The following is a 27,794-nucleotide window of genomic DNA, read 5'->3' as shown; positions in this document are numbered from 1 at the left end:
ATGGCGTCTTTCTTTACTGATTTTGGCCTTATGTGGTACTTGGAAGAACTAAAGAAGAAGGAATTTGTAAAGTTTAAGGAGTTCCTCAAACAGGAGATTTTGCAGCTGGGGCTGAAACAAGTTTCTTGGACAGAAGTGAAGAAGGCATCTCGGCAAGACCTTGCCAACTTACTGTTGAAACATTATGAAGAGAAGCAAGCCTGGGATATAACCTTCAGATTTTTCCAGAAGATCAATAGGGAGGATCTCATAGAGAGAGCCAAAAGAGAGATTGATGGTGAGTTGGTGAAAGCTTCTTTACAGCAAGTGAGAATCATGTCTTAGTTTTGATAACCTTTTCATGCCCAACTATCATAGGGCCAGCAGGTGGAGTAGGATAATCTCCTTGAGGAAGAAGGTAGCTTCATATAGACACATTAGATCTAGTCTGTGAGGTCAAATGTATCAATGTATTATGCGCTAAACTAGTTGCTTAAACTTCTACACAGGACATGAGTAATGTTCCCTTGAATGTAAACTGGAGCCTTAACTCTATAGTGAAATGGTAGCACTATGGATTTAGGTTAGCAGCAACAGAAAACAGCTGTAATAGATCATATTTGTGGGGTCTAGGAAGGTGGCTGAGTCTGTAAGATGCTTGCTGTGTAACATGAAAAACTGACTTTAGATCTCAGCAAACACATACAAGTAAGGCATGGTAGCATGTTGACCAGTCAGCTTGGTAGTTTCTAAGCCAGCTAAAAAGTTGTATCAAAAAATGAGATGGAGGGCCTGAAGAGATGACTCAGTGGTTAGGAACACCTGCTCTTACAGAGGACCTTGGCTCTGTTTCCAGAACCTACCTGGTGGGTCACAGCAATCTGTCACTTCACTTTCAGGGGATTCAATGCCGTCTATCCTCTGAGGGCATTGCACACATCTGGTGCACATACATGCATGAAGACAAAAGCATCCATTCACCCAAATTAAAAATAAATTTTTTTTCTTAAGTGGTTAACAGTTGAAGGAGATACCCAATATCAACCTCTGGTCTCTACATGCATATGTATTATACTTCCTTCTCCCTCCCACATACATATCATATATGCATTTGAAACATCTATTTAATATAGTGTGGAACAAGATTTTTCAGTCTTTGTTGTGGTTGTGATTGTTTTGATCTTTAGCAAGCAAAAGCTTATAGCAGAAAAGCAATGTTTCATAAATGCTATGACCTTACAAGTCATACTTATATTCATCCTGGTATAAGATATCATCAATGCTTTAAGGTTGAATTAATTTCTTTGTCTTTTATGTTCTAGTGTCTTACTATGATAACCCTAGATGTATGTTTTTTTTCTAAGCTCATTCTGCTTGGGATTCACTGATAATCTTAAATCTATGGCTATAAAATATTCTTTACTCCAGCCCTTATTTGTTTAAATGTTGTCTTTGTGTTGTTCTTTTTCCCACTTTTTAAAAAATTCAATTTTCTCCTCAAGATCAGTCCCCCACTCCCCAATAACCCACCACGCATATACTCTACCCATCTCCCTTCCCTTTTCCTCTGAGAAGAAGGATACCCCTGGGTATCCCCCACCCCCCCCACCCCGTGCTTGTACATTAAGTCACTGTTTGTCTAGGCACTTCATCTGCTACTGAGACCAGACAGGGCAGCCCAGTTAGGGGATCCACAAGCAGGCAACAAATTAAGGGACAACAGCTATTCCAGTTGTCAAGCTGCATGACTGCTACATACACACTGTGGGCAGGGGGAGCTAGGTCCAGCCCATGCTTGCTCTTTGTTTGGTGGTTCAGTCTTTGGGAGCCCCCAAGGGCCCAGATTAGTTGACTCTTTTGGTCTTCCTGTAGAGGCCCTGTTCTCTTCGGGTCTCTTAATTCTTCCCCCAACACTTCCACAAGACTCCCCAAGCTCAGTTTAATGTTAGGCTGTGGGTCTCTGCATCTTTTCCCACTGGCTGGTAGGTGGAACATCTCAGAGGACCGTTAAGCTAGGCTCCTGTCTGCAAACATAATGGAGTATCATTAATAGTGTCAGAGTTTAGTTCTTGCCGATGGATGGGTCTCAATTTGGGGCAGTCATTTCTTGGTGATTGCCTAGGTTTCTGTTTTATTGTTTTCTCTGAACATCTTGTTGGTAGGCAGTGCACAATTTTGGGTTGACAGTTTTGTGGATGGGTTGCTGTCCGTATCACTCCACTGCGAGTCCTGCCTGATGCCAGGAAGTGGCCACTTCAAAATTCATTATTTTCAACTGCTAGGAGTCTCAGCTATAGTCACCCTCAAAGACATTCTGGGGTCTCTCCCCATCCCAGGTCTCTGACACATCTTCAAGTTGCCCCCACATTGATTACATTCTTTCTCCCCTGTTCTCCCTATACCTGATATTCCCACACACATCCTCTCCCCTTCTGTCCTACAGTTCCCTCTCTCCTTTCAATTCTCATATCTATGTTATCTCTTTTTTTCTAAGAAATATTCTGCTATTCTTGTTATTTGGCTTCTTTAGGTTTGTGGATTGTACTGTGGTTTTCCTGTACTTTATGTATAATATCCACTTATAAGTGAGTACATATCATGCATGTTCTTTTTTTTTTAAATTTGTCTCACTGCTGTTTTTTCCCATGTTCTTCTTAAAATACAGCTGCATATAAGAGTCTTTAACTTATGATTAAAATGCATGTGAACAGTTAGAAACTATATTATGTGTATCTGAGAGTGCCTGCATGCACTATTTATGGACTATTTATTTCTTGAAAGCCAGAGGGTATATCAGATATAGACCTACAGAATGTGGATACTGTTATGTGGATGCTTATAACTAAACTCGAGTCTTCTGGGTGCTTTTAACCATTGAGCCCCACCTGTTAGATCATCATACAATGTCTTGTGTATATTTCTTTTGATCTTTCCCCTGTGCCTTAGAATAGCTTTTGTTTCTAACAGTCCTTGAGCCCTTCGTTCTCTGTTCACCTATTTCTAATCAATAATATATGCACTTGTTGGCTTCTTTTGACTTTTCTTACATGTATTATTTGTATGTAAACACTTACTCATTTGTATTCCATAGTTCACAAGTGGAAATCAGAGAACAACTTTAGAGAGTTAATTCTGCTTCTGCCACTTGGGTTTCATAGAGTAAACTTAAGTACTCAGGTTTGAAGGCGAATATCCCTGAAGCATCTTACCTGCACATTTCTGTTGATTCTTACATTAAGATCTTTTGTGTAAACAGTTTGCCTTCCTTTTCTTTAGTTTCTACTGATTGCCCAACCTGCCTTTTATTTTTTAGGTGCCTTTTAAAAATTTTTATACTTGGCATACAAGGTGTTTCAGTATAAACTTGTGTGTGTGTGTGTGTCTGTGTGTGTGTGTGTGTATCTTTGTGGTTTGCTCACAGTATTTTCCCACTGTGACTCTCTCTTCTCTCTTTCCCACTACTAGTTCCCTCTGGCCCTTAAGCTGTACAGTTTTTGCTTCCTTGCCACATATGTGGGAGGTTGTGAATGTTAAAATATGTTTAAGGCACCTTTTCAAAAATATCACATGTGCATGCACATGTGTGGGATTATGTCTGTGAGTGCAGTGCCTCACAGAGGCCAGGCCCTCTCAATCTGGGTAGTAGGCTGTAGTGAGCCATCTGATGTATGCGATGCAAACTGTTCTCAAGACCTCTTTCAGAATAGCCAGTGTCCTTAACTGCTAATGCATCTCTCTAGCACCATTATTCTATACATTTAATATCAATGTGATAGTACCTGTTTTCATTATGTAGTCAATCTTCTGTTGATAGTAATACTATTTTTCAGTTTTGTGCTGTCATGGCAACCATGTGTTTTTACACTCTCTTAGGTGTGTTTATCTGTGTATATAAGAGGGGTTAAGAGACACTAATATTTGAGTTTACAGAGCCATGCATTCTGCCACACCTGGTTAGTGTTTCTACCACCCAAGCAGTGCAGGTTCACATAGTGCAGGGTTGCATATGGTCCAGAGTATTATCTAGGAAAGCTATGATTTTGGTCTTGAATGATTACATTTATTAAGTACATTGCAAGTCAAAGTAAATAATAGATAAGAAATAATAGAGATAAAAGTAGGTAGGTAGGTAGATAGATATGTGGATGGATGGATAGATAGACAGACAGACTGACAGACTGATAGATCTCAAAACATCATCAAACTGGGCCCTCAAACCATCCAATAGAAATTGACTGGGAAAGCCTCTTTAAGGCAGCCAACTGGAGTTCTCAAGAGGATCAGAGAGTATCCTCTGAAGCAATATTCCCAATTGAAAAAGCATATAATGTTATGAGGGTTACATCAGCAAACCAGTTTCTCATAACATCATCAAGTTATACTTTCACAGCATCCAAGAGAAACCTGATGGGAAAATTGGAGCCAGTTGTAGCTCCCAATTGAGCTGTGTTCCCTTGGTTCTACTTCAGCCTTCTTTTTCCACTGGCTGCACTTTTATATCATGGGAAAAACAGTCATAAAATTTGCTTGAAATGATTCATATTTTAGTGGTCCTCAAGGGCATAGTATTTTTATGGTTGATTCTTTTATTCTCTTCCCTTCCTGTTGCAGAGTTAGGGATCAGTTCATTCCTAGACAACAACCCAAGAAAACACTACACTTAGACATGGTTGGATCTAAAATGGGGAAGAGGAACAACCCAAATTCAAGTGACAGCTTTTGAAAGAGCACGTGACAGTTTAACAGTATAACTTTCCTGACACACACAGAAATACAACTGTGATCCAGGGCTAGTGAACATCTCACTGTAATGAGCATTGTTCTGGGCCAACAGATTACACACTCATAAAAACATATACATCATAAGGGGGCTAAAAACATGACTCAGTGGCTAGGGGCATGTTTCACTCTTGCAGAGGACCTGAGTTTAGCTCCCAGCACCCATGTGGGACTACTCATGGACAGTGGTAAATTCAGCTTGGGCTGGGGGTGGAATTTAACTCTTTTGACCTCTACAGGAACCCAATAACACAAAAAATTAATTTTAAATGATCCATTCTGATAATTAAAGTGTTAATGTCAGATATGGGGGAATGCTTAACTTTGATATGTTGTGGATTTATTTCCCTTGTGTTCACTGACTTAGGCCACCCAAAGTTATATCGAGCTCATCTGAAGACAAAGCTGACTCATGACAGTTCCAGAGTATTCAATATTAGTATTCAGGATTTTTTAAAGGAGGAAATTACTGAGAATGACTATTATTGTTTTGAGAACCTTTTTCAATCAAAGGGAACTGAATTGAAGCCACCTGTGGTGTTCCTGAGCGGTGTTGCTGGAACTGGCAAGACACTGATATTGAAAAGGTTAATGCTAGCCTGGATAGAAGGCCTTGTGTTTCCTCACAAATTCTCCTACCTCTTCTATTTCTGCTGTCAAGTAGTGAAGCAGTTGAAGACAGCTAGCCTGGCTGAACTGATCTCCAGAGAATGGCCTGGCCCCTCAGCTCCCATAGAGGAGATACTATCGGAACCAGAAAAACTCTTATTTATCATTGACAGCTTAGAAGGGATGGAATGTGATTTGTTCAAAGGAGAATCTGAGCTGTGTGATAACTGCATGGAGAAGCAGCCAGTGAATGTCCTGCTGAGCAGTTTGCTCAGTAGGAAGATGCTCCCTGAGTCTTCTTTCCTCATTTCCACTACCCCAGAGACTCTTGAAATAATGGTGAACAGGATTGAGTACACACATGTGAAGATAGTAACGGGACTTAAGGAGAGCAATATGAAGATGTGTTTCCACAGATTATTCCAAGATAGGAACATGGCCCGGGAAGTCTTCAGTCTGGTGAGAGAAAACGAGCAGCTGTTCACTAAATGTCAAGTCCCTGTGCTCTGCTGGATGGTGGCTAATTGTTTAAAAGAACAGATAGAGAAGGGACAAGATCCAGTCTCCATCTGCCGATGTACTACCTCCTTGTATACTACTCACATCTTCAATTTGTTCATTCCCAAAAGTGCCCAATATCCAAGTAAGAAAAGCCAAGACCAGCTTCATGGTTTATGTTCTCTAGCTGCTGAGGGCATGTGGACTGACACATTTGTGTTTGGCGAGGAGGCTCTCAGGAGAAATGGGATCATAAACTCTGACATTCCCACACTTTTGGACATTGGAATGCTTGTAAATATCAGGGAATGTGAAAATTCTTACCTGTTCCTCCATCCATCTATTCAGGAGGTCTGTGCTGCCATCTTTTATCTGCTAAAGAGCCACGTGGACCACCCTACCCGAGATGTTAAAAGTATAGAGACACTCATGTTTACGTTTCTAAAAAAAGTCAAAGTACAGTGGAATTTTTTGGGCTGTTTCATCTTTGGCCTTTTACATGAATCGGAACAAAAAAAGCTGGAGGCGTTTTTTGGCCACCAGTTGTCCCAGGAAGTAAAGCATCAGTTGTGTCAGTGCCTGGAAACCATCAGTGGCAATGCAGAGCTTCAAGAAGAGATAGATGGCATGAAGTTGTTTTACTGTCTGTTTGAGATGGAAGATGAAGCCTTCTTGGTACAAGCAATGAACTGTGTGGAACAGATTCACTTTGTGGCTAAGAATTATTCTGATGTTGTTGCTGCCGCCTACTGCTTAAAACACTGTTCTACCCTGAAGAAACTATCCCTTTCAACCCAAAATATTCTAAAGGAAGAACAAGAACACAGCTATATGTGAGTCCCTTCATTATCTTTCATTTAAGTCTCATCTTTAGAATCTTTCCTGGTGTATTTATGATTTATATAGACAGATTCAAAACACACCTTTACTGGTTGTTCAGTAGAGAGTGGTAAGCCTAGAAACCACATACAAGCCACAAAAACAAACTCAGAAGGTTGTGTGTGCATATATGTATATGTAATATATATACATATATATATGCATGTGTATATATGTGTGTGATACATATGTGTATATACATACTATATATATGTATATATATATGTATGTATGTATATATATATTTTTTTCACCCATTTTGATAACAGCTTCTATTTTGTAAGATTCATTTTGAGTTTATATATATGTGGTTTCATGTTAGTATGCACATGTGTGGAGGTGGTCTCAGTAGCCAGAAGAAGTCATGAGATTCCCCTGGAGCTATAGTTAATGCCAGATGTGGGTATTGGGATCCAAATTATTATCTAAAGAAAGGTAAGCACTCTTAAATCAAATACTGAACTGTCTCCAGTCCAACATGCTCCATTTTGAGACCCAGATGGACTCTTTTAATGATAATGTTATTTGATCTTATTAATATTTATTTTGTTATTTGTTTTTGAGACAAGGTCTCACTATGTAGCTGTGGCAAGCCTGGAACTCAGATATCCATTGCAAGTCTCCAGAGTACTGAAATTAAAGGAATTTGCAACCAGGCCTGGAGATTTTTGTTAATTATTAGTTGTGCATATTTATGGGTTCACAGTGATATATCAGTTCATATATGCAGGGGACCAGGAAGTAGCTCAGTACTCAGAGTATCTCCTGGTATAATGTACAGGTCCTGGATTTGTTTCCCAGACTCCTATAAAACTGAGTATACGGGTACATGCCTGTAACCCAGACACTATGCCAGACCTAGAATATATAAGACAGTGTATGTAAGGAAAACAATATATTCATTACATTTATCCAGGTATGAGGATCTCATACTTGTAACCCCAGCACTCAGGAAACTGAGGCAAGAGCTTCTCTCAGCATTTTAAAGTAGCTTGGGCTACATACAATGTGAGTTCTAGGTCAGTCTGGTCTAAAGTGTGAGATTGTGTCAAAAATAAGCAAGCAAGCATACAAACAAACAAACAAACAAACAAAGCACTAAAAACCCAAACCTCAAATAACCAAATTCAACAACAAAAAATACATGTGTATAATTTCTGATCTCTTGACTCTGTTTTTTCCATCCTGAGAATAGAATCTGGGGCATTATATATACTAGACTAGCATGTTACCAGAAATGGCAGTCCTAGCTCATGTTTTCGAGACACGGTTTTACCCTTCTATTCATTCTGTAATCAAGACTGGCCTAGAATTTCTGCTCTTTCTGCAACAATAAAATAAGTTAGCTTGATTCCTTAGAAGCCCTAGAATTTATCCTTGGAACTCATTTCCTACTTGAAAACCTATTAGGTAAGCTGGCAAAATGACTCAGCAGATAAAAGGTACATTCCCTCAAATCTGATGACCTAAATCCAATTGATTAGACCACAAAGGAAAACTGATTCTGATTTCTGCAAGAAATCATACATGTAATATTGTGCACGGGCACTTGCTCACACACACACACACGCACACACACACACACACACACACACACACATACACACACACACATTTCCACACACAAAAATATTACAAGGCAAATTTGATTATTCTGTTAGAAGTAAGGAAGGTAGACAGAGAAGTCACCAATAATATTCAAGAGTATAAACTGAGTAAGTAATGGCATCTGAAGACTGAGCCAGAAGTTTCTTGCTGTAAGTTTTGACTCAGTGGCTAAGGCAATTTTCCTCATTTTTTTTTTCATTCTAAAACTACCAAGGTTGTCTATAAAGCAGGTTTTCTCAACTTTGACACTGCTAAGCAATCTGGGTTATCTTATCCTGTTGTAGAAATGGGGAAGGTAGGTGAAAGTCCCAGACAAATCTGGTCCCCAATGTGTAGTATTCTTAGAATCCTCTGACATTTTCCCAGTAGATATTAACTGCATCTCCACCTCAAGCTGTAACAGCCAGAATCCCAGAGACCTTGTCGTATGTCTAAGAATTGCAAACAGGAAGTAGCCTTAGATGGCTATGCTAACTCAGCATAGGAGTCAGTTTGCTCCATTTATGTGCTGTGAATGGCTTGACTTAACTTTTTGTAAATGAGTAGAATCTGAAAGTGCTGGTAAGTATTATCATCTATTTATGTTTATTTTATGAATATCTTTGCCTACATGTGTGCATGTTCATGGTGTCCATGCAATGCCCATGGTGGACAGAAGATTGTGTCAGGTAACCCTGTAATTGGAGTTATGGATAGTTGTGAGGTACCATATTGGTGCTGAAACCTGAGCTCAGGTCTTCTGGGAGAAAAGCCAAATGCTCTTAGCCACTGAGCCATGTCTCTAGCTCCTTGAATTAACTTACTAACTGTGGAATGTATTCTTTCTCCTCTGTTACAGGGAAAAGCTTCTCACCGGCTGGAATCATATTTGCTCTGTGTTCTTAAGCAGTAAGGGCATCCAGGAACTCCAAATGAAAGACACCAGTCTCAATAAACCAGCCTTTTCAATCTTGTATAATAATTTGAAGTACTGCAACTCCAACCTTAAAGTACTTATGTAAGTTAGAAATCTATTTGATTTAGTCATATATCAGAAATAACAGACTAGCCTTCCCACCATCTCTTAGCTAAGTGCATAAATGAAGGCTTGTACAGTCTAAAGTAGAATCTCACTGTCTTTTGACTTCTAATGTCTGTTGCTGACCATTCTTCATTTAGGGCTGTTCCATGAATTATAGGATGATGAGAGAGAGGGAGGAGGGGGGCTCTGCTGTTTAGATGCTAGTAACTTCCTTATGTAATGGCAAACCTTGCCTTCACATGTTTCCACAAAAATTCCACATCGAAGAGAAAAATCACTCAGTTCGAGAACCAGTGATCTGTGTCACTGGGTTACAAAATTAGAGTTATGTGGTCATTATGGGATATAGGATTTTGCCACAGATAACAACTAAGGCTGGGCAGAAACTGATGGATACCACTCTTTCTTTTGCAGGGTAAATAATGTGTTCTTATGTGAAAAGTACTTTTTCTTTGAATTGATTCATTACTGCAATTTACAGTACTTGAACCTCAGCCTCACATTCCTCTCCCACAGTGATGTGAAACTGTTATGTGATGTCTTGAACCAGGCAGAGTGCAACATAGAAAAACTTGTGTAAGTCTTTGTGTTCCACTATCTCACTGACTCCCCTCAAAGGAGGCATATTAATTTCGATCCACTTGTTGTGATAAAAATTCCCTGACTTAATCAATGATAGAAAACAAAAAAAGTTTACTGGATTCAGAATTTCAGCCTATGGACCATCACCATGAGAAGTCAAGGTAGCAGAACCTCAATACAGTCACATCATATGCACTATCAAGAGCAAAGAGCAGTGGATTACTGTACACATGCTAATGCTCAACTAACCTTCTTCACTCCTATACAGGTCAGGATCCTGTTTCCTGAGGAATGGTGCCACCCACAGTGGCCGAGTCTTACCACCTCAGTTAACTTCAATAAGATATCGCCCATAAACATGCCTACAGGCCATCCTTAGCTAGAGAACCATCATTGGGACTCCCTTTCTAGGTGACTCTAGATTGTGTCAAGGTGACAAGAGCATCACAGGACTACAGTTTTTAATTTGTGTACTCTTGTCTTATTTTGCTTTTATTCATGTGTATACTTCCTCACTTTAAAGCCTGATTATGGCTGGTCAATGAGATGGATCAGTGGGTTAAGGCACTTACTGCCAACCCCACAACCCTAGTTCTATCCCAGGACCCACATGCAGAAAGGAAAGAACAAACTTCCACAAGTTGTCCTCTTTTGTTCCATATTCTCCATGTTGTCTTTTGCATGCTATAGCATATGAAATAGTGCATGCATACAAAATTTAAATAAATAAATGAATTCAACTGATAATAATTTAAAATACTGTGTTATTATGAGCTATTTTTGCTCTTACAGAGGTCCAGAGTTCAATATTCACCCCCAACATGATGATTCACAACCATCTCTAACTCTAGATCCATAGAACCTTATACCTTCTTGCATGTGCAAGCACCAGGCAGTCATGAGGTACACATGCATACACAGGCAAAACACTCACACATGAAACAAAAAATATCTAAGTCTAATTGAATTTTTTCTTAAATTGAACTGATTATGGAATGTGAAAGTTAATTTCTAGATGGGTATATCCGCTTTGGAAACCATTGCTTTGCATCCAATTCATGACTCCCAATGTACCTTAGATAGAACTCAGAACTCTAACTGCTATGTGTACTGTCTATGGCTGAATGATTCTATTTGCTGAAAGATGGGTGCTAACCTGAACCATTCATGACAGGTGTTCATACCAGAAAGTTGTGATTCTGACTAATAGTAAGCTAGGTTGAAAACCTGTGGCTACTGATCGTATCTAGATGTATCTCAGATATTGTTGGTGGTACGAATTTGATTCAAAAGGGTGTCATGTGGTTCACATATAAAGTTTAAAATGGTTGGGACTGTGGTACTAGAGGCAAGGAGAGTGGTTCCTGGTTGCAAATAGAGATAGAAAAGGGGGGTTGGAATGAATATGGAGGACTACAGTTCATAATATGTGTCCTTTATCCTGTTTTTCTACCCTGGGTACTGTTAATCTGTATGGTTCTCTGATAAACATACATCTGTTTTGAATAGTTGAGTTTACTGAGTGATATAGCAAGAAAAATTAACAACTAACTAAAATAAATAGCAAGTAGCAGAAAGATGCTACAGATAGCTAGCAAATTGTCCTTGGATCTGATACATCATCAGAGGAGACTAGGATAGCCCAATGAGAAAAAACTAAAGATGACATCATATACCTACAAATATCCAGAAGACATTGACTTAAGAAACCTCACTGAAACAATCAGAGGGAAATCCTAATCTCATGTCCTGGGAGGAGGAGCAAGGTATCCATTTTTGGGCCCCCAAGTTAAAGAAGAAACAGTAGCAGATAGATAATATTTACAATAACATGAGCAAGACAAGTGCTTTGGCTAATCCATCCTAAATGACTGGAGAGCCCTTGAGCCAACCCTGCTGGAGTTCCCCATTTAGAGGTCTAGACAGAGTAGAAATTTCTTTCCACTCATGTCTTTCCTCCAGCTTTCTCTTTTATGATTTATGTCATTATTATGTTGTTATTATGTTGTGGCATAAACAATAGTAACTTTGGTAGGTACTGGGTTACCTTCCAGCAATCCTCAGAACAGAGTTTTTACTCTTGGGTGTGGCTACTTACCCCACTTCTTATAACAGATCAAGAGGGACTGACCCATATATAGACAAAAAGTCTTAGAGGACATTTGCAATATATATGCATCAGTCTGGGACAGGAAAGCCCTCCTCATTCTCAGCATTGAATTTCAGCAAGCTTAAACAGCTTAAATCACAATTTATCAATATAGCTTATATTATATCTGGTAACTCAAGGACATTTCTCTCTCTCTCTCTCATTCTCTCTCTTTCTTTCACACACACATACATACACACTCACACACACACACAAAGACATACACCAATAAATACATGTAAATTTTAAACTGGGCTGGAAACATTGCTCAGAGGATTATGAGCACTTGTTTTCATGTGGTAAATCTAGGTTTCAGTTCTGTCCCAGCACTCACACTGTCCACTCATACAACTTACAACTACCTATAACTCTAGTTCTCGAGGATATGGCAGCCACCTGCTGTCCTCTATAGACAAAAGGCACACGTCATACACATATATACATGAACACATACTCTTATTTAAATTACAAGTAATTTTTAAAAAATAAATAATAATGTCAAGTTCTGAGAAGTCCCACACCTTCATGGGAATAGAAAAATTAAATGTCATAAAGACAGAGAAGCATATAATGTTATTGTTTTCCTGCAGGGTAGCAGCCTGTAATCTTTTACCTGATGACTGCAAGATGTTTGCCTCTGTCCTGATCAGCAGTAAGACCTTGAAGCATCTTAATTTGTCATCCAACAACTTGGACAAAGGGATATCCTCACTGTGCAAGGCTTTGTGCCACCCAGACTGCATTCTGAAGCACTTAGTGTAAGTGGCTTTGGGGGTGGGGGTGGGGTGCACTGGGGAGAAATGTGGAAATAGTTTGAACATGGAGTCTGTTTACTAAAATCTCCCTATCGTGTGTCTGGGGAAATGGCTCAGTGGGTAGGAGTACTTTGTATGCTGATATCAGCAGTAAATGACGTCTGTAATCCTAGAGCTGAGAAATGAAGATAGGTGGGTCCAAGGACTCAAGGATTAGTTTTATTGGTGAGTCCCAGTCTGAAAACAAAGCAGAGAGCAGCTGAGGAAGACACCAGCATCCGCCTCAGCCTCCACACACAGGAGCACACATGTAGAATACACATTGCTAGATTTCCAAGGCAACATCGAGAGATAAGAAGTAGGAAAAAGACTAGAGCTTAATCTCAGAAGACTGGACTATTTATTCTAAAACAGAAAAGGACAGAATATTTCCTGTTGGAAAAGGGGTGTCTGTGTGGAGGAAAGCTGTCTGTGAATCTTGATTGGTGTGATGTGAGGGTATTGTTTGCATTCATAAGGGGCTAGTACAGTTACCCAGTCTCTCCTTCCTTGGGATTAGAATGCAACCAAAGGGTGTTTTGGTGGGTTTGCATTCTTTCTTTCCTTGAATTGTCATAGTTTTCTGTGTTTACCTGCTGATTGGAGCAAGATAATCTGTAGGAGTCCTGTTCATGGACCACAACATTCTGTGACACCACACAGACAACTTAACTATTTATAATATATTCTCATTAATATACTCCCATAGCATAAGTTTCAAAGCAAAAGCCTAAGAAACATATACAAGCACATGCAGCTGGAGAGGTGGCTCAGTGATTAAGAACATACACATTGCTCTTCCAAAGAACCCACTTGTTTCCTAGCACTCATGTCAAGAAACTTAACAACCACGGTTCCTCTAGGTCTGAGGAATCTAAGAAGCTCCTCAGGCACCCTCCCTAAAGTGGACAGACCCACACATATCATAGACAAATACACAAAACTAAAATCTTTAAAACATGCAACTACTCAGATATAGACAAGGTTGGGTTGCACATATCTGTAGTTCCAACTATGCAGGATTCTGAGACAGGAGGATTTCAAGTTCAAGTTCAACCTTCAAAAAAAATACCATGTAAAAATGGAAGGGGAGGGAGGGATCCATGACTCCAGCTGTATATGTAGGGGAGGATGGCCTTGTTGGGCATAGGTGGAAGAGGAAATTCTTGGTCCCATGAAGGATGAACACAGAGTGAGAGGGGATGTGAGGGTGGGGAGGGGGGAGTAGGGATGGGGGTAGGTGGGGGCACAGCCTCATAGAAGCATGAGGAAGGGGGATGGGATAGGAGGTTTCTGGGTGGTGGGGGAAAGTGGGGTAAGGGGATAAAATCTGAAATCTAAATTTAATACCTAATAAAATAAAAGAAAAAACTAAAAAAGAATGGAAGGAGAAAACCAACTCCACAAAGCTATTCTCTGACCTTTATTTATATGCTGTAGTATGTAACACATACATCCTATACACACATCCACACATCATTTACATTTTGTATTGATTCTGAACGTAACATTTTTTTTTCTTTATTTCTTTCTTTCCTTCTTTCTTTCTTTCTTTTTTTTTTTTTTTTTTTTTGTTTTTTTTTTTTTTTTTTGGTTTTTCAAGACAGGGTTTCTCTGTGTAGCCCTGGCTGTCCTGGAACTCACTCTAGACCAGGCTGGCCTCGAACTCAGAAATCCAACTGCCTCTGCCTCCCAAGTGCTGGGATTAAAGGCATGTGCCACTACTGCCCGGCTGAACTTAACATTTGTAGGTTATTTTTCTTGTTATTTCCTAGTCAACATGGGAAAACAGTTAGTTGATATTTAAATTGTATTGTATATTATAAAAAGACTGGCAGAGGTTGGAACTAGTATATGGGAGAATAACAACAGGTTGGGGACATGCTGAACCACTGTACATACAGCTCTTGAGTACCTCCAGAGTTTTTGTATCCACAGTGATCCTAACCCCACATCCATACTCACTCCTGCTACCCATAGATTCCAAGGGATTAATGTACTAAATTTCAAAAGCTGTTTGACTAAATTCAAGTCCCTATAGCAGACATACAGACCTGTTTCTATAACTTATTTTGGCATGCAGAATGGGCTATCAACTGGGACAGTCACAGAACCAATGCATTTTAACTCCTTGACCTCATTTCATACTGAATGTGTTGCTCTTGTAATTGTGGATGGAATAAATGAGGAGACTAACAAGAAAGAAAATTAAAGACTTTAGAACTCAGGAGAGAGATTTGGTGTTTTGAATAGGGCCAATGATTGTGATTTTTCATATCATGTACTCCTATATATTTTATATTGTAATGGTTGGTAGCTGTCACCCTGGCACAATGGAGAATCACCTGAGAAGTGAGTCTCAAATGTGTAATCAGGAGGGCCCATGAGCATGTCAGTGAGGGATTGTCTTCACTATGCTAATTGATCTGTGAAAACCCAGCCCACAGTGGGCAGCACAATTACCCTGGTTTGGGGCCCCGGATTATACATGAGTGAAAATTAATCATGCATGTATGTATTCTCTGTATCCTTAACTCTAGATGTGATGTGGCCAGCTGTTTGAAGTTTCTGTCTCCTTGACTTCACATAATAAGAGAGTACAGTCTGGAATAGTGAGCTAAATTGGAGCCTGTCTCCCCAAAATTGATTTTTGTAAACATATTTTATCATAGCAACATGAAACTAAACCACACACACACACACACACACAGACATATGTGTGTATATATATATATACATGTATATATATACATATACATACATGTATATACATGTATATATACACACATTATTTTTCAAGATATATTTTTGATACTGTTTATTACACAAGACAAAATGGATGTGATTGCCATATTATAATAATTATGTAGCTTTAAAAAGTATCATTAAAGCCAGTAATGGAGTCATTGTTAATATAAAAGATTTAGGTTAGTATCAGGTAAGGTCTTCAAAACATAACCATTGTCAATCAATTTACTCAGTTTTAATGCTAGATCTGATGTGAGTCAGAATATATGAAGAGAGATGTGTTTGGATAAACCAGATATTTCTCCTCTTGCTTGGATAATTAGTGTTATGTGTAAATGTTGTATTTTCCCCCTTCATATACCCTTTCCTCCCCTACAGGTTGGCCAACTGTTCCCTCAGTGAACAATGTTGGGACTGCCTTTCAGAAGTTCTTAGGTGGAACAAAACCCTGAGCCATCTAGACATCAGTTCCAATGCCCTCAAGGATGAAGGACTGAAGGTTCTCTGTGGGGCTTTGACTCTCCCAGACAGTGTCCTGAAGTCATTAAGGTAGGTGTCTTTGAACTTGGCCTTGGAGGCCCTCTTAGAGAATATTTAGTGTATATGTTTGAGAATATCGAGGGTAGTGTCACTCACCTCAGGTTGCTAAAGACTCTTTTCTGAGGAGAGATGTTTGCCTTGACCTCCGTGTCATGCATAGCTTTGGTATGTGGTAGACAGCCACTCAGAATATAGACACAAAGGACTAAGATAAAGAAGGGAATTATGGCTTAAATCTAAGGGATGACTAAAATATTTGGAGTCGGTGCTAGAAGATGATTAGGTATCATCAGATGAAAAACTGGATCCCAAATTCTAGATAGAAGTGTCTTTAGTAATTTTTTGTAATCACTGTGACTTTGAAATATCTGACAGAAGCAACATGAGGGAGTCAAGATTTGTTGTAGTCATGGTATGGAATGGTCTAATCTCTCCTAGTGGAGAAAAAAAGCATGATAGAGTGGCCTCCTGGTAATAGGAGTGTGTATAAAAATTCTTCACATCTTTGTAGATCAGGAAGGTGAGTAAGGAACACAAATCGGGGTCTAGGATATAACCTTTAAGCCCACAATCAGTGGCCCACAACTCACTGTTAGACCCCAATATTTCATAGGTCTCACAACTTACCAAATCAATGTCCCCATCTGAGGATTAAGTTTTTAAACACAGGAGCCTGTAGGAGACATGTCTTGTCCAAAGAATGAGGAAGACATGGAAGAGAGGACCCAAAAATGTGTGTGTGAATTAGTTGTTGTGCATGGAAATTCTACCATGGAAAAATAAATAGCAGTATGACAGTAATGAGAAGAAAAATGACAGCCCCCTTGTTTTCAAATTATAAAATCAAGAAGTATTTGAATAATTTAGTGGTAGTTGTTTTGATCATGCCAAGTAGATTAGTATTCCATGATCAAATGACTTTTGGTGAGAAATCCAGATGTGTTAATCTTGGTAAAACACTGTTACTTAATCTGTTGTAAAATCTCAGAGTTACATTTTTGTCTTCTTTAGAAAGAGGATAAGGGACAAAATGAAAACACAACGTGGAATTTATTTTTTCACCCAAAATGACTTTGGCTATTTTAGAATCTAAAAACCACTAAAGATATAATATAAGATATATTTTAAGAACATTAAAAGTACCTGTGTTTTCCCACCACTATAAAGAATGAAGAAAAAGTAGTTTAAAAGTATAAAGCACTTCAGGTCTCTAAAAATACTGCATTTTTATTTTAAAATGTGTTGGGGGAAAGAAAATCAAGTTTTATCCAATTTAGTGACCATTAGTATATCATCTGTACTTTAGGGTAGTCACCGTACACTGTTTAATGGACTTTAGTTGGTTGGTTTGGCCAAACTGGGCTAAAATGAGACCCTACCTCAAAAGAAAAAAAAGTAAAAAGCATATGGTGCTTTCCAAAACCCTAAAATATTAACATGTTAAGAATATGAAGTAGAAAACTATACTCAAAATATTTTCACAGATTAAATAGTTGTGTGAGAGCTGGAAAGATGGCTTATCAATACATAGCTCTTGCTCTATTGCATGAACTCTGTTTGGTTCCTGGCACTGAATGAAGTCCAGAGATTCAGTACCTTCTATAACTCCAGCTTTGGAATCCTAAACAACTCCCTTGTCCTTTGTAGGCACCTATGTACAAATGGTAGACGTGTAAGATTCACACTGAAATTTCAGAAATCAGAAGCAGAATGGGCTCATCAGAAATAAGTCCATCATATAACAAAGTGGATCAAAGATAAGAAAAAAGTGCAGTTTCAACAAGTATCCCAGTCAACATCTATTCTTGTGGTTTCAAAGGCTGTGACACTATGTCATCTTTCTTCCCATAGAATAAAATATGAATCTTGAAAGCTGTTTTCCATGTTTTGGGTTATCCATAGTGCCCAACTCCATTTTCTTATGAGTTTCCTATAATCAATCATAACATTTAAAAAAATTTAAAGTATCTTTTGCTTCACTTCATGCCTGTGTGCTTCTGAGTGCATCACATGTGTGCATGTACCTGAGAGGTTGCAAAATGAAATCAGATCTCTAGGACCTGCACCAAATGGGTTCTGGCAAACAAACCTGGGTCTTCTGCAGAAGTGTGCTCTTAACTTCTGAGCTACCTTTTCTGCCTCCTATTTTAACTCTTATTACAATGTCTTGCAGTTCATCTGGAAGGCCATTGAAAATATCTTAGTTTGCTTGGTATACTCTCTTTACACTGTCTATGGGACACTGAGAAGATTATGTTATCTGAGAGGCTCAGCACTGTCTGAAGTTTCAGGCATCAGAGTCTTGTGAAACACTTCCTCTTCAGATACAGAAGTAACCACTGCATTGTGATTCTTCTTTTGAAGTTTGAGATATTGTCTCATCACCACTACTGGCTGCCAGGACCTGGCTGAAGTTCTGAGGTGCAACCAGAACCTGACCAGTCTACATGTTTCAAACAATAAGCTAGAAGACGCTGGTGTGAAGGTGCTGTGTGATGCTATAAAACATCCCAACTGCTACTTAGAGTATCTTGGGTAGGTGTCATCAAAGTTATAGCTGTAGCTTTGAGGGTGCAAAAGCATGGGCAATTAATGTGTAGAAAATTAAAACTCCACATGGGGTTGAAGTGATAAATGACTCAGTAGTTAAGAGCATTGGCTGCTCTTCCAGAGTACCCAGGTTTAATTTTCAATACCTGTCTCTGACTCCAGTTTCAAGAGACCTGCTTCTGTATAAGTTCATACAGAGAATTCATGTAGGCACACTAATAAAATAACAATAAAAGGGAAACAAATAACTCTATAGAGGCAACATAACAGTTAGCAGTGTTTGTATAAATAAGCCACTCTGTAAGTTCAAGCCTAAAAGCAATAACTCTTTTTTGCTGGCTAGATAAGGGAATGGTGCATGGATATATGTCTAGATGGATAGATGAACAGATGCATAGATATACAGGTGGATGCCAATTTGGGTGAATGAATGCATAAATGGGTGGATGGCTGAGGGTTACATGCAAGGGATAAATGTTTATTATATGGATGAGTGGATACATATTTGGTTGGATGAATGCATAGATGATTGGATGCATGGTTGTATGGATAGGTATGGATAGACTGACAGTTGCAGGCATAGATGTATGGTTGTATTAGTGGATGGAAGCATATATAAGTCAGATAGCTGTTATATGGATGGGTACATAGATAGTTGGATGGATATATGGATGCATGGCCACTGGAGATGACAGGAGTGCCTGGGTTACATCTCACTGACTTATTTGAGTGAACTGATATAGCAAATGCACTGGCATGACAAAAAGTTTGAGTGGCTCATAAAACAGAGATGTGTTGATAAACACAATTGTAGATGCTAGAAGTGAGATTATACTGCTAACAAGGATGGTTCCTTCAGAGGACCAATACAAGGAGTATGTTACTGGCTTTTGTTTTTCCATTGAGTTAGAAGTGGCTCATTTCTCCATGTGTCTTCACAGATATGCAAGATTAGATCCCACCCTAGTGTCATCTTAGTTGTCTCTGTAAAGACCCTGTCTCAAAGTCTCAAAATTCGGTCCCGTTGGACACTGGGAATTAGAACTTCAAACCATGGATTTTGATTGTATGTAGTTCAGTTAAAGACAGAGTGAATTTCAATGGTTCAAATCAAAAGGTATCAAGGTGATTGAGATATAGGCTCAGAACTCACCAACCATCGCTTCACTGTATTATCCAGTGTGAGGTATAATTTCATCCTAGGTTCAAGGGCTGGGACAGCACATGATTAGTGGATCTATTAGTTCACCACAGACATGGATACTGAGAATGGGCAATTGTGGTCACATCTGCTAACCAAGGGTTAGTTTGATGTCATGGACCCTGGGATTTTAAGAACCTGTCCTCAGAGGCTATGGTGTGAGTTTAGACTAAATGATTAAGTTACCTCTCAACCACAGGCCTTACCAATTTGACATAGAAGTGTTCTTTGTTTTGTTGCAGATTGGAAGCCTGTGAGCTAACTGATGCCTGTTGTGAGGACCTTGCTTCTACATTCACCCACTGTAAAACTCTGTGGGGTCTCAACCTGCTGGAGAATGCCTTGGACTACAGTGGATTGGTTGTCCTGTGTGAGGCTTTGAAACAGCAAATGCGTACCACATTTGTACTTGGGTGAGCTAGCCTTTGATCTTCTTTGTAGCATGAGTCCTTTGGGCTCAAAAGGGATAAACTGAGATCTGAAATGCACAGCTAATGATCATTTAAGATAGAAATATGAGCTCAGTCCATAGAGTTCTTACCATATGAATGTAGGAACCACAGCTAGGTCCTCGGAAACTACATGAAAAAGCCAGGCATGGTGTTTGCAATTATAATCTCAGTATTGGAAAGGTAAATACAGGAGTATCCTTAATGTTCACTGGGCAGCCAATCTACTCAAATTGCTGAGAGACCCTGTCTCAAAAATCAAGAATAATACCTGAGGTTGACCTCCGATGTCACCTCAGGTATGTGGTGATCACAAACACACCCAAAATGCAAATAAGTCAATAATAAGGTCATTGGTCACACCAATGGTTCTCCTGCTATTGCTACACAAGTACACATATCTTCTCATGAAACCCCATCTGTTACTGAGAGACTATGGGCAATTAATTGGTGTTTGGTGAGAGTATGCTATAAAATATTTTTTGTTTCTGTCTCTTTTTATTTTTTATTGTTTATTTTGTATTATTTATTTACATTTCAAATGTTATTTCCCTTCCTGATTTCCACTCCACAAACCCACTATCCCATCCTACTTCCCTCCTCCACCCCCTGCTTCTATGAGGAAGCTCCCCTACCCACTCACCCATTCTTACCTCACCACCCTAGCATTCCCCTACATTGGGGCATTGAGTGTCCACATGACCAATGCCCTCCCCTCCCACTGATGCCAAATAAGGCAATCCTTTGTTACATAAGCAGCTGGAGACATGGGTCCCTCCATGTGTACTCTTTGGTTGGTGGTTTAATCCTTGGGAGCTCTGGGGTTTCTAGTTGGTTGATATTGTTGCTCTTCCTTTGGGGCTGCAAACCCCTTCAGTTCCTTCACTCCTTCCTCTAATTCCTCCATTGGGGTCACCTTGCTGAGACTGATAGGTGGCTGTGAGCATCCACATCTCTATTAGTCAAGATCTGGCAGAGCCTCTCAGAGAACAGCAATACCAGGCTCCTGTCAGCAAGAGATTCTCTTCTCAGCATTACCAATAGTGTCTTGGTGTGATGTCTGCAGATGGGATAGATCCCTAGGCAGATGGGGCAGTCTCTGGATGGCATTTTCTTCAGTCTTTGCTCCACTCTTTGTCCCTTCATTTCCTTTAGACAGGAACAAATATGTGTTAATATTTTGGAGATAGGTGTGTGGTCCCATCCTTCAACTGGAGGGTCATGCCTAACTTCTGAATATGGTCTCTTGAGGTTCTCTCTCCCCTGTGTTGAGTATTTCAGCTAATGTCATCCCTATGTGTCCTGATAGCTTCTTGCTTCTTGGAATCTGGGACTTTCTATTGGCTAACTCCAGTTTCCCATCCCCCAAAGCTACACACCTCTGTACAATTTCCTGACTCTCTGTACTTCTCCCGTCTCCTCCTACACCCAATCCTGTCACTGTTTTCCCTCCAGCTCCCTCTCCCTCCCATGTCCCACACTCCTTTTATCCCCTGTGACTATTTTCTTCCCAGTTTTAAGTAGGACTGAAGCATTCACACTTTAGTCATCCTTCTTCTTGAGCTCCCTATGATCTGAGTTGTGTTGTGGGTATTCTGAGCTTTTTTTCTAAAATCCACTTACCAGTGAGTACATACCATGTGTGTTCTTTTGTGACTAGGTTACTTTCTCAGGATGATACTCTCTAGTTCCATCCATTTGCCTAAGAATTTCATGACTTCATTGTTTTTAATAGCTGAGAAGTATTCCATTGTGTAAATGTACCACATTTTTTTGTATCAGTTCCTCTCTTGTGGGATATCTGGGTTGTTTCCAGCTTCTGGCTATTATAAATATGGCTGCTATGAACATAGTGGAGCATGTGCCCTTATTACATGTTGGAGCATCTTCAGGGTATATTCCCAGGAGTGATATAGCTCCGTCCTCAGGTAATGCTATATCCATTTTTTTGAGTAACTGCCAGACTGATTTCCAGAGTGGTTGTACCAGCTTGTAATCTTACCAGCAATGGAGGAATGGTCCCTCTTTCTCCACATCCTTGCCAGCATCTTCAGTCACCTGAATTTTTGATCTTAGGTGTTCTGACTGGTGTGAGGTGAAATCTCAGAATCATTTTGATTTCATTTCCCTGATGACTAAATATCTTGAACATTTCTTTAGGTGCTTCTTGGCAATCCAAGATTCCTCAGTTAAGAATTCTTTGTTTAGCCCTGTACCCCATTTTTAAATTGGGTTATTTGGTTCTCTGTAGTCTACCTTCTTGAGTTCATTGCATATATTGGATATTAGCTTTCTAATGGATGTAGGGTTGGTAAATATCTTTTCTCAACCTGTAGGTTGTTGTTTTGTCTTGTTGTCAGTGTTATTTGCCTTACAGAATCTTTCAATTTTATGAGATCCCATTTATCTATAGTTGATCTTAGATCCTGAGCCATTGGTGTTTTGTTCAGGAAATGTTCCCCTGTGATGATGTGTTTGAGGCTCTTTCCCACTTTCTCTTCTATTAGATTCAGTGTATCTGATTTTATGTGGTGGTTCTTGATCTACTTGCACTTGAGCTTGGTACAATGAGGTAAGAATTGATCAATTTGCTTTCTTCTACATGCTAACTGCCACTTGACCCAGCATGATTTCTTGAATATGCTTTCCTTTTTCCACTGGATGTTTTTGGATCCTTTGTCCAAGATCAGGAGACCATATGTATGTGGTTTTAATTCTGGGTCTTCAATTCTATTTCATTGATCTACCTTCTTGTTTCTGTACCAATACCGCGTGTGTGTGTGTGTGTGTGTGTGTGTGTGTGTGTGTGTGTGTGTGTTTATCACTGTTGCTCTGTAGCACAGTTTCAGGTCAGGGATGGTGATTCCCCTAGAAGTTCTCTTATTGTTATAGTGTCCACTATCCTGGGGTTTTTGTTATTGCAAATGAATTTGAGAATTGTTCTTTCTAGCTCTGTGAAGAATTAAGATGGAATTTTGATGGGCATTGCATTGAATCTGTAGATTGCTGATCATCTCATTAGATGCTGAGAAAGCATTTGACAAAATACAACACCCCTTCATGGTAATAGTCTTAGAAAGATCAGGAATTCAAGGTCCATACATAAACATAATGAAAGCAATATATAGCAAACAAATAGCCAACATCAAGCTAATTAAGACAAACTTGAAGCAGTCTCAGTAAAATCAAGGACCAGACAGGCTGCCCACACTCTCACTATCTATTCAATATAGAGCAATTAGACAACAAAAGGAGTTCAAAGGGATACAAATTGGAGAGGAAGTCAAGATATCCCTATTTGCAGATGATATGATAGTATACATAAGTGATCCCCAAAATTCCACCAGAGAACTCCTAAACCTGATAAACAACTTCAGCAAAGTGACTGGATATAAAATTAACTCAAACAAATCAGTAGTCTTCCTCTATGCAAAAGATATACAGGCTGAGAAAGAATTAGGGAAACAACACCCTTCACTATACTGTCAAGTAATATAAAATATCTTGGTGTGGCTCTCACCAAGCAAATGAAAGATCTATAAAACAAGAACTTCCAATCTTTTAAGAAAGAAATTGAAGAAGACCTCAGAAGATGAAAATATCTTTCATGCTCATGTATTGGCAGGATTAAAATAGTAAAAATGGCCATTTTACCATAAAATAATTTTAAAATTAAAAAAAATAAATTCAATGATGTTCGCTCACTTAGAATAGGGGACATATTCCAGGAGTATTAGATTAAGTAAAAAGACCTTCCTTATTTTGTGACTGGTGAGTACTTAAGTGTTAGTGATATTTGGTAGGATTATAATGAGAATTCATCAAAATGCTTGTAAATATGATTTTGTTTGTGCAGACAGTCCTGACTTAAGAGTCACTGGATCTGCTAAGTCATTCCCTTCTTTTTTCTTCCATCACATTAGTCACTGATGATATGAGATAACATTTTAACATTTCAATATTTTTAATATAAGATGATTTTTTGTTATGTGATTTGGTTTTTGCCCACATGTAGATAAATATGACTCATCTGAGAATATTTATGAGAGGCTAAGAGATCTAGGGTGGTTGTTTGTAGACAAAGGCTTATATTATGCATTTGTCATATGAATATGTGATTCAGACTATTTTATATAAGCATATGTTATTTTATAAATGTGATATACACTATAATATTATTTTTATAATACTCAGCATTTATCTTTGTGTTTTATTTTTCCAACTATCATCTTCAAACTCATATGGGATTAAGGTAATTTTAATGGAAGTACGTGAGTTCAGGTGCACTTGTGTGTATGTATTATGTATAACAGTGCTGTGAGCCGGGCGGTGGTGGCGCACGCCTTTAATCCCAGCACTTGGGAAGCAGAGGCAGGCGGATTTCTGAGTTCGAGGCCAGCCTGGTCTACAGAGTGAGTTCCAGGACAGCCAGGGCTACACAGAGAAACCCTGTCTCGAAAAACCAAAAAAAAAAAAAAAAACAGTGTTGTGACCAGATGACAGCCTGACAGCCTCTAATGTTCATAATGGTCCACCTCAGCTACTTTTGAGATGGGATCTCGCTCTGGAACCTAAAAATAACAAATTCCGTAAGTCTGGTTAGACAACACGTGCTAGATACCTGTCAATCTTCATCATTAGTTCTTGAACCAGTCATATGCCACTGTTTCCAGCTTTTTATTGTGGGTGTTGGGAATTAGCCTTAGGTCCTCATGCTTGTGTAGCAAACACTTGACTAGAAAAGCTATCTCCTCAGACCCCCAAGACCAGGGTCATTTTAGATCATAGTGAGCCACTTATTTCTAGGAAAGGGAAATCTTATCAGGGTAATTAACCTTTTGACATTTTACACACACACACACACACACACACACACACACACACACACACACACATACACACACACAGTTAAGACTCAAAAACGATGCAGATTTTTAAAAAATTTTTTTAAAAAAGTCATATTGTTTTGAATAAACTTAAATTTTTATGCTAAATCTTTTCAAAGCTACTCTCTTCTTCATGTCTTCATGTAGACCATTGGTTACATACCTATGAGATATTGGCTTACAAAGTTTATAACTCTAGCTGTCTCTCCTGAGAAGGCAGAGATTTACTTCCTTAAGGTTTTCTCTTGCAAATTCCCCTGCCCCATGAAAATGTCTAGTGAGTGAAAGATTTCTTTCTGAATTGGTGATCCCTGAAGGTTTAGAGGGTGCCAAGCTGGAGTGAATGCATAATGAATTAGAAAGAAGTGAGTTTTTTTTTAAGAAAGAAAGAAAAAAGAAAGAAAGAAAGAAAGAAAGAAAGAAAGAAAGAAAGAAAGAAAGGAAGGAAGGAAGGAAGAAAGAGATGTGAGTTAACTATCATTGTCTGAGCCTTCTAGCTCTGCAGTTGATTCCAATTCAGCCATGTTCACTCTGCATGCTGGAGGATGGTATACACTCCTTTGATTTGATTTGGAAAGTAAGCATTGACATTTGACATGATAAATTAAGAATATACAGATCAAATAATGTGGCAGATCTTATGAAACTAAGTACGTTTTTATGGTGTTCTCCTTTCCACCATCATGGAAAGTCTCAGAAATACATATACTATATTAATGTATGCCTTAGGATCATGGTTCATCCATATGGTTAATACTTGACATATGAAAATATACATAACATGATTTGAATAAAATGTCTTCTACAGGCTAAGATGTTTGAATACTTTGGTCTGCAGTTAATATTGCTATTTAGGTAGGTGTAGGTGGTGTAACCTTGCTTCAGAAAGCATGTCCCTAGGACAGTCTTTGAGGTTGCAAAACCTCAAAACCCATGTATGAGCTTTCTCTGCTTCATGCTTATTGTTCAAGAAGAGTCTCAGCTTTCTTCTTCTGAAAAAACTCTTACCTGCCACCATGGTGATATAATCTAATCCTGTAGGAACTGTAGATGTTTTATGAAAATAGTTCACTCGTTCTGAAAGTTTTCTTGGTCATGATGTTTTACTACAATAATAGATAATTAATATAAAATAAAAACACAGACAGGAACAAGAGTTTGTGTGTGTGTGTGTGTGTGTGTGTGTGTGTGTGTGTGTGTGTGTGTGTGGTGTTTGTATGATTGTGACTGTATGTGAATGAATTCACATGTATGAGAATAGTTAGAGCACTAAGACAAGACAGGTCATGGAAGGAATTACCTTCTCGAACTTGAAAAAAAAAATCATCAAGCTTTTTCCAAATGTCTTCTACCTAAAACTCTAAGACTTAGCTGGAGTTTCAGTGCTTCCTATCACCATTCTGGGTATAGATATCAAATTGAAATCGAAAACAGTTGAGGTGTTGAATTCATAGTGCAGAGATGGTCAAAGCAGAATCTGAAGAGGTTTAGGCAAGTAAAGTACTTACAGCAGAAGTATAAGGACCTGAGTTCACCCACATAAAAAAAGTTGATTGCGGTCTTATATATCATATACCTTAGGACCAGGGAGAAGGGAGAAGACAGGAGGCTCCCTGAAGCTTACTGGCCAGCCAGTCCATGAATGCCAGGTTCACTGACAGACTCTGACTCACAAAGATAAGGTGGAAAACATGTACACACACACTCATACCAACAAATTTGTTTTCCTCGTTTTATAAAAATAATTATGTATATGTGTATTTTGTCTGCATGTATATTCTGTCAGAAGGTGGTATCAGATCCCCTGGAACTGCAGTTTCAGATAGTTGTAAGCTTCAATGAAGGAATTGAACCTGGGTCCTCTTCAAGAGTAGCCCGTGCTCTTAATTATAGGACCAGTGCTCCAGTACTCAAATCAGTTTTCATGAAAGAATCTGGATATTAAACATGTAACAACACACCATCTCATAGCATGGATATTATAGCCTATTTAGAGGGAACATCAGGGTCTCCTGAATGTGGCCTTGGAAAAAGTTACAGAGGGAAAATGAGATGGTGGAAAGCATAAGCATAAGAGTAAAATCTGGAAGGAAGGCTCTTCATTTAAGATCAGTTGCTGCTCTAGCAGAAAAATCATCTTCAGTTCCCGGCACCCAACATAGCAGCTCACAACTGCAATAACCCTAGCCTCAGTAGCTGGTTTCTGATTTCCACAGGTATCAGTACACATGTGGTGCATATAATCTCACACAGGCACATACATACGCATAAATAATAAAAACTTTAAATCTTAAAACAAGAAAAAATACTTAAAACTGTCAATTTTTTATATCTTTCTAGATTGCGAATTACTGATTTTAACCCTGAAACCCAGGAATTTCTGGTTGCTGAGGAAGAGAAAAATCCCTGCTTGAGAATCCTAAGTGGTGTGTAAGCAGAAGCAGAAAACAATGATGGACATTCTCATGCAAGAACCATGGGTGTATTCTGATCTCAAACCACCTCCAAAAAAGAAAGCAGGA

The 27,794-nt window shown here is 39.0% G+C and overlaps 1 protein-coding gene across 2 annotated transcripts; it reads left to right on the top strand.

Moving 5' to 3' along the window:
• Positions 1-27,793, top strand: LOC143440640 (NACHT, LRR and PYD domains-containing protein 4A-like). Of its 2 annotated transcripts, XM_076927428.1 has the most exons (9): positions 1-277; positions 5,126-6,698; positions 9,191-9,349; positions 9,788-9,949; positions 12,695-12,862; positions 16,025-16,195; positions 18,551-18,721; positions 20,180-20,350; positions 27,613-27,793. In XM_076927428.1, exons 1-9 carry the CDS (start codon positions 1-3, stop codon positions 27,704-27,706), a joined length of 2,946 nt encoding a protein of 981 aa, XP_076783543.1. In that variant the 3' UTR covers positions 27,707-27,793. The 2 variants fall into 2 exon arrangements, with proteins under 2 accessions (XP_076783543.1, XP_076783544.1); XM_076927429.1 differs by lacking the exons at positions 12,695-12,862; positions 18,551-18,721 and having other exon boundaries at positions 5,126-6,685; positions 9,184-9,349.
• The last annotated feature ends 1 nt before the right edge of the window (position 27,794 follows it).

The sequence above is a fragment of the Arvicanthis niloticus genome, chromosome 30 (genome assembly GCF_011762505.2).
Source record: "Arvicanthis niloticus isolate mArvNil1 chromosome 30, mArvNil1.pat.X, whole genome shotgun sequence".
NCBI lineage: Eukaryota > Metazoa > Chordata > Mammalia > Rodentia > Muridae > Arvicanthis > Arvicanthis niloticus.
This window is presented reverse-complemented; position numbering and strand designations above follow the sequence as displayed.

Excerpts from the sequence above, each read along its gene's own strand:
- LOC143440640 (XM_076927428.1), top strand. The coding sequence starts at position 1 with ATGGCGTCTTTCTTTACTGATTTTGGCCTTATGTGGTACTTGGAAGAA. Across the intron at positions 12,863-16,024 it reads TGCATTCTGAAGCACTTAGT|GTTGGCCAACTGTTCCCTCA; the intron begins GTAAGTGGCTTT and ends CCTCCCCTACAG. Across the intron at positions 16,196-18,550 it reads AGTGTCCTGAAGTCATTAAG|TTTGAGATATTGTCTCATCA; the intron begins GTAGGTGTCTTT and ends CTTCTTTTGAAG.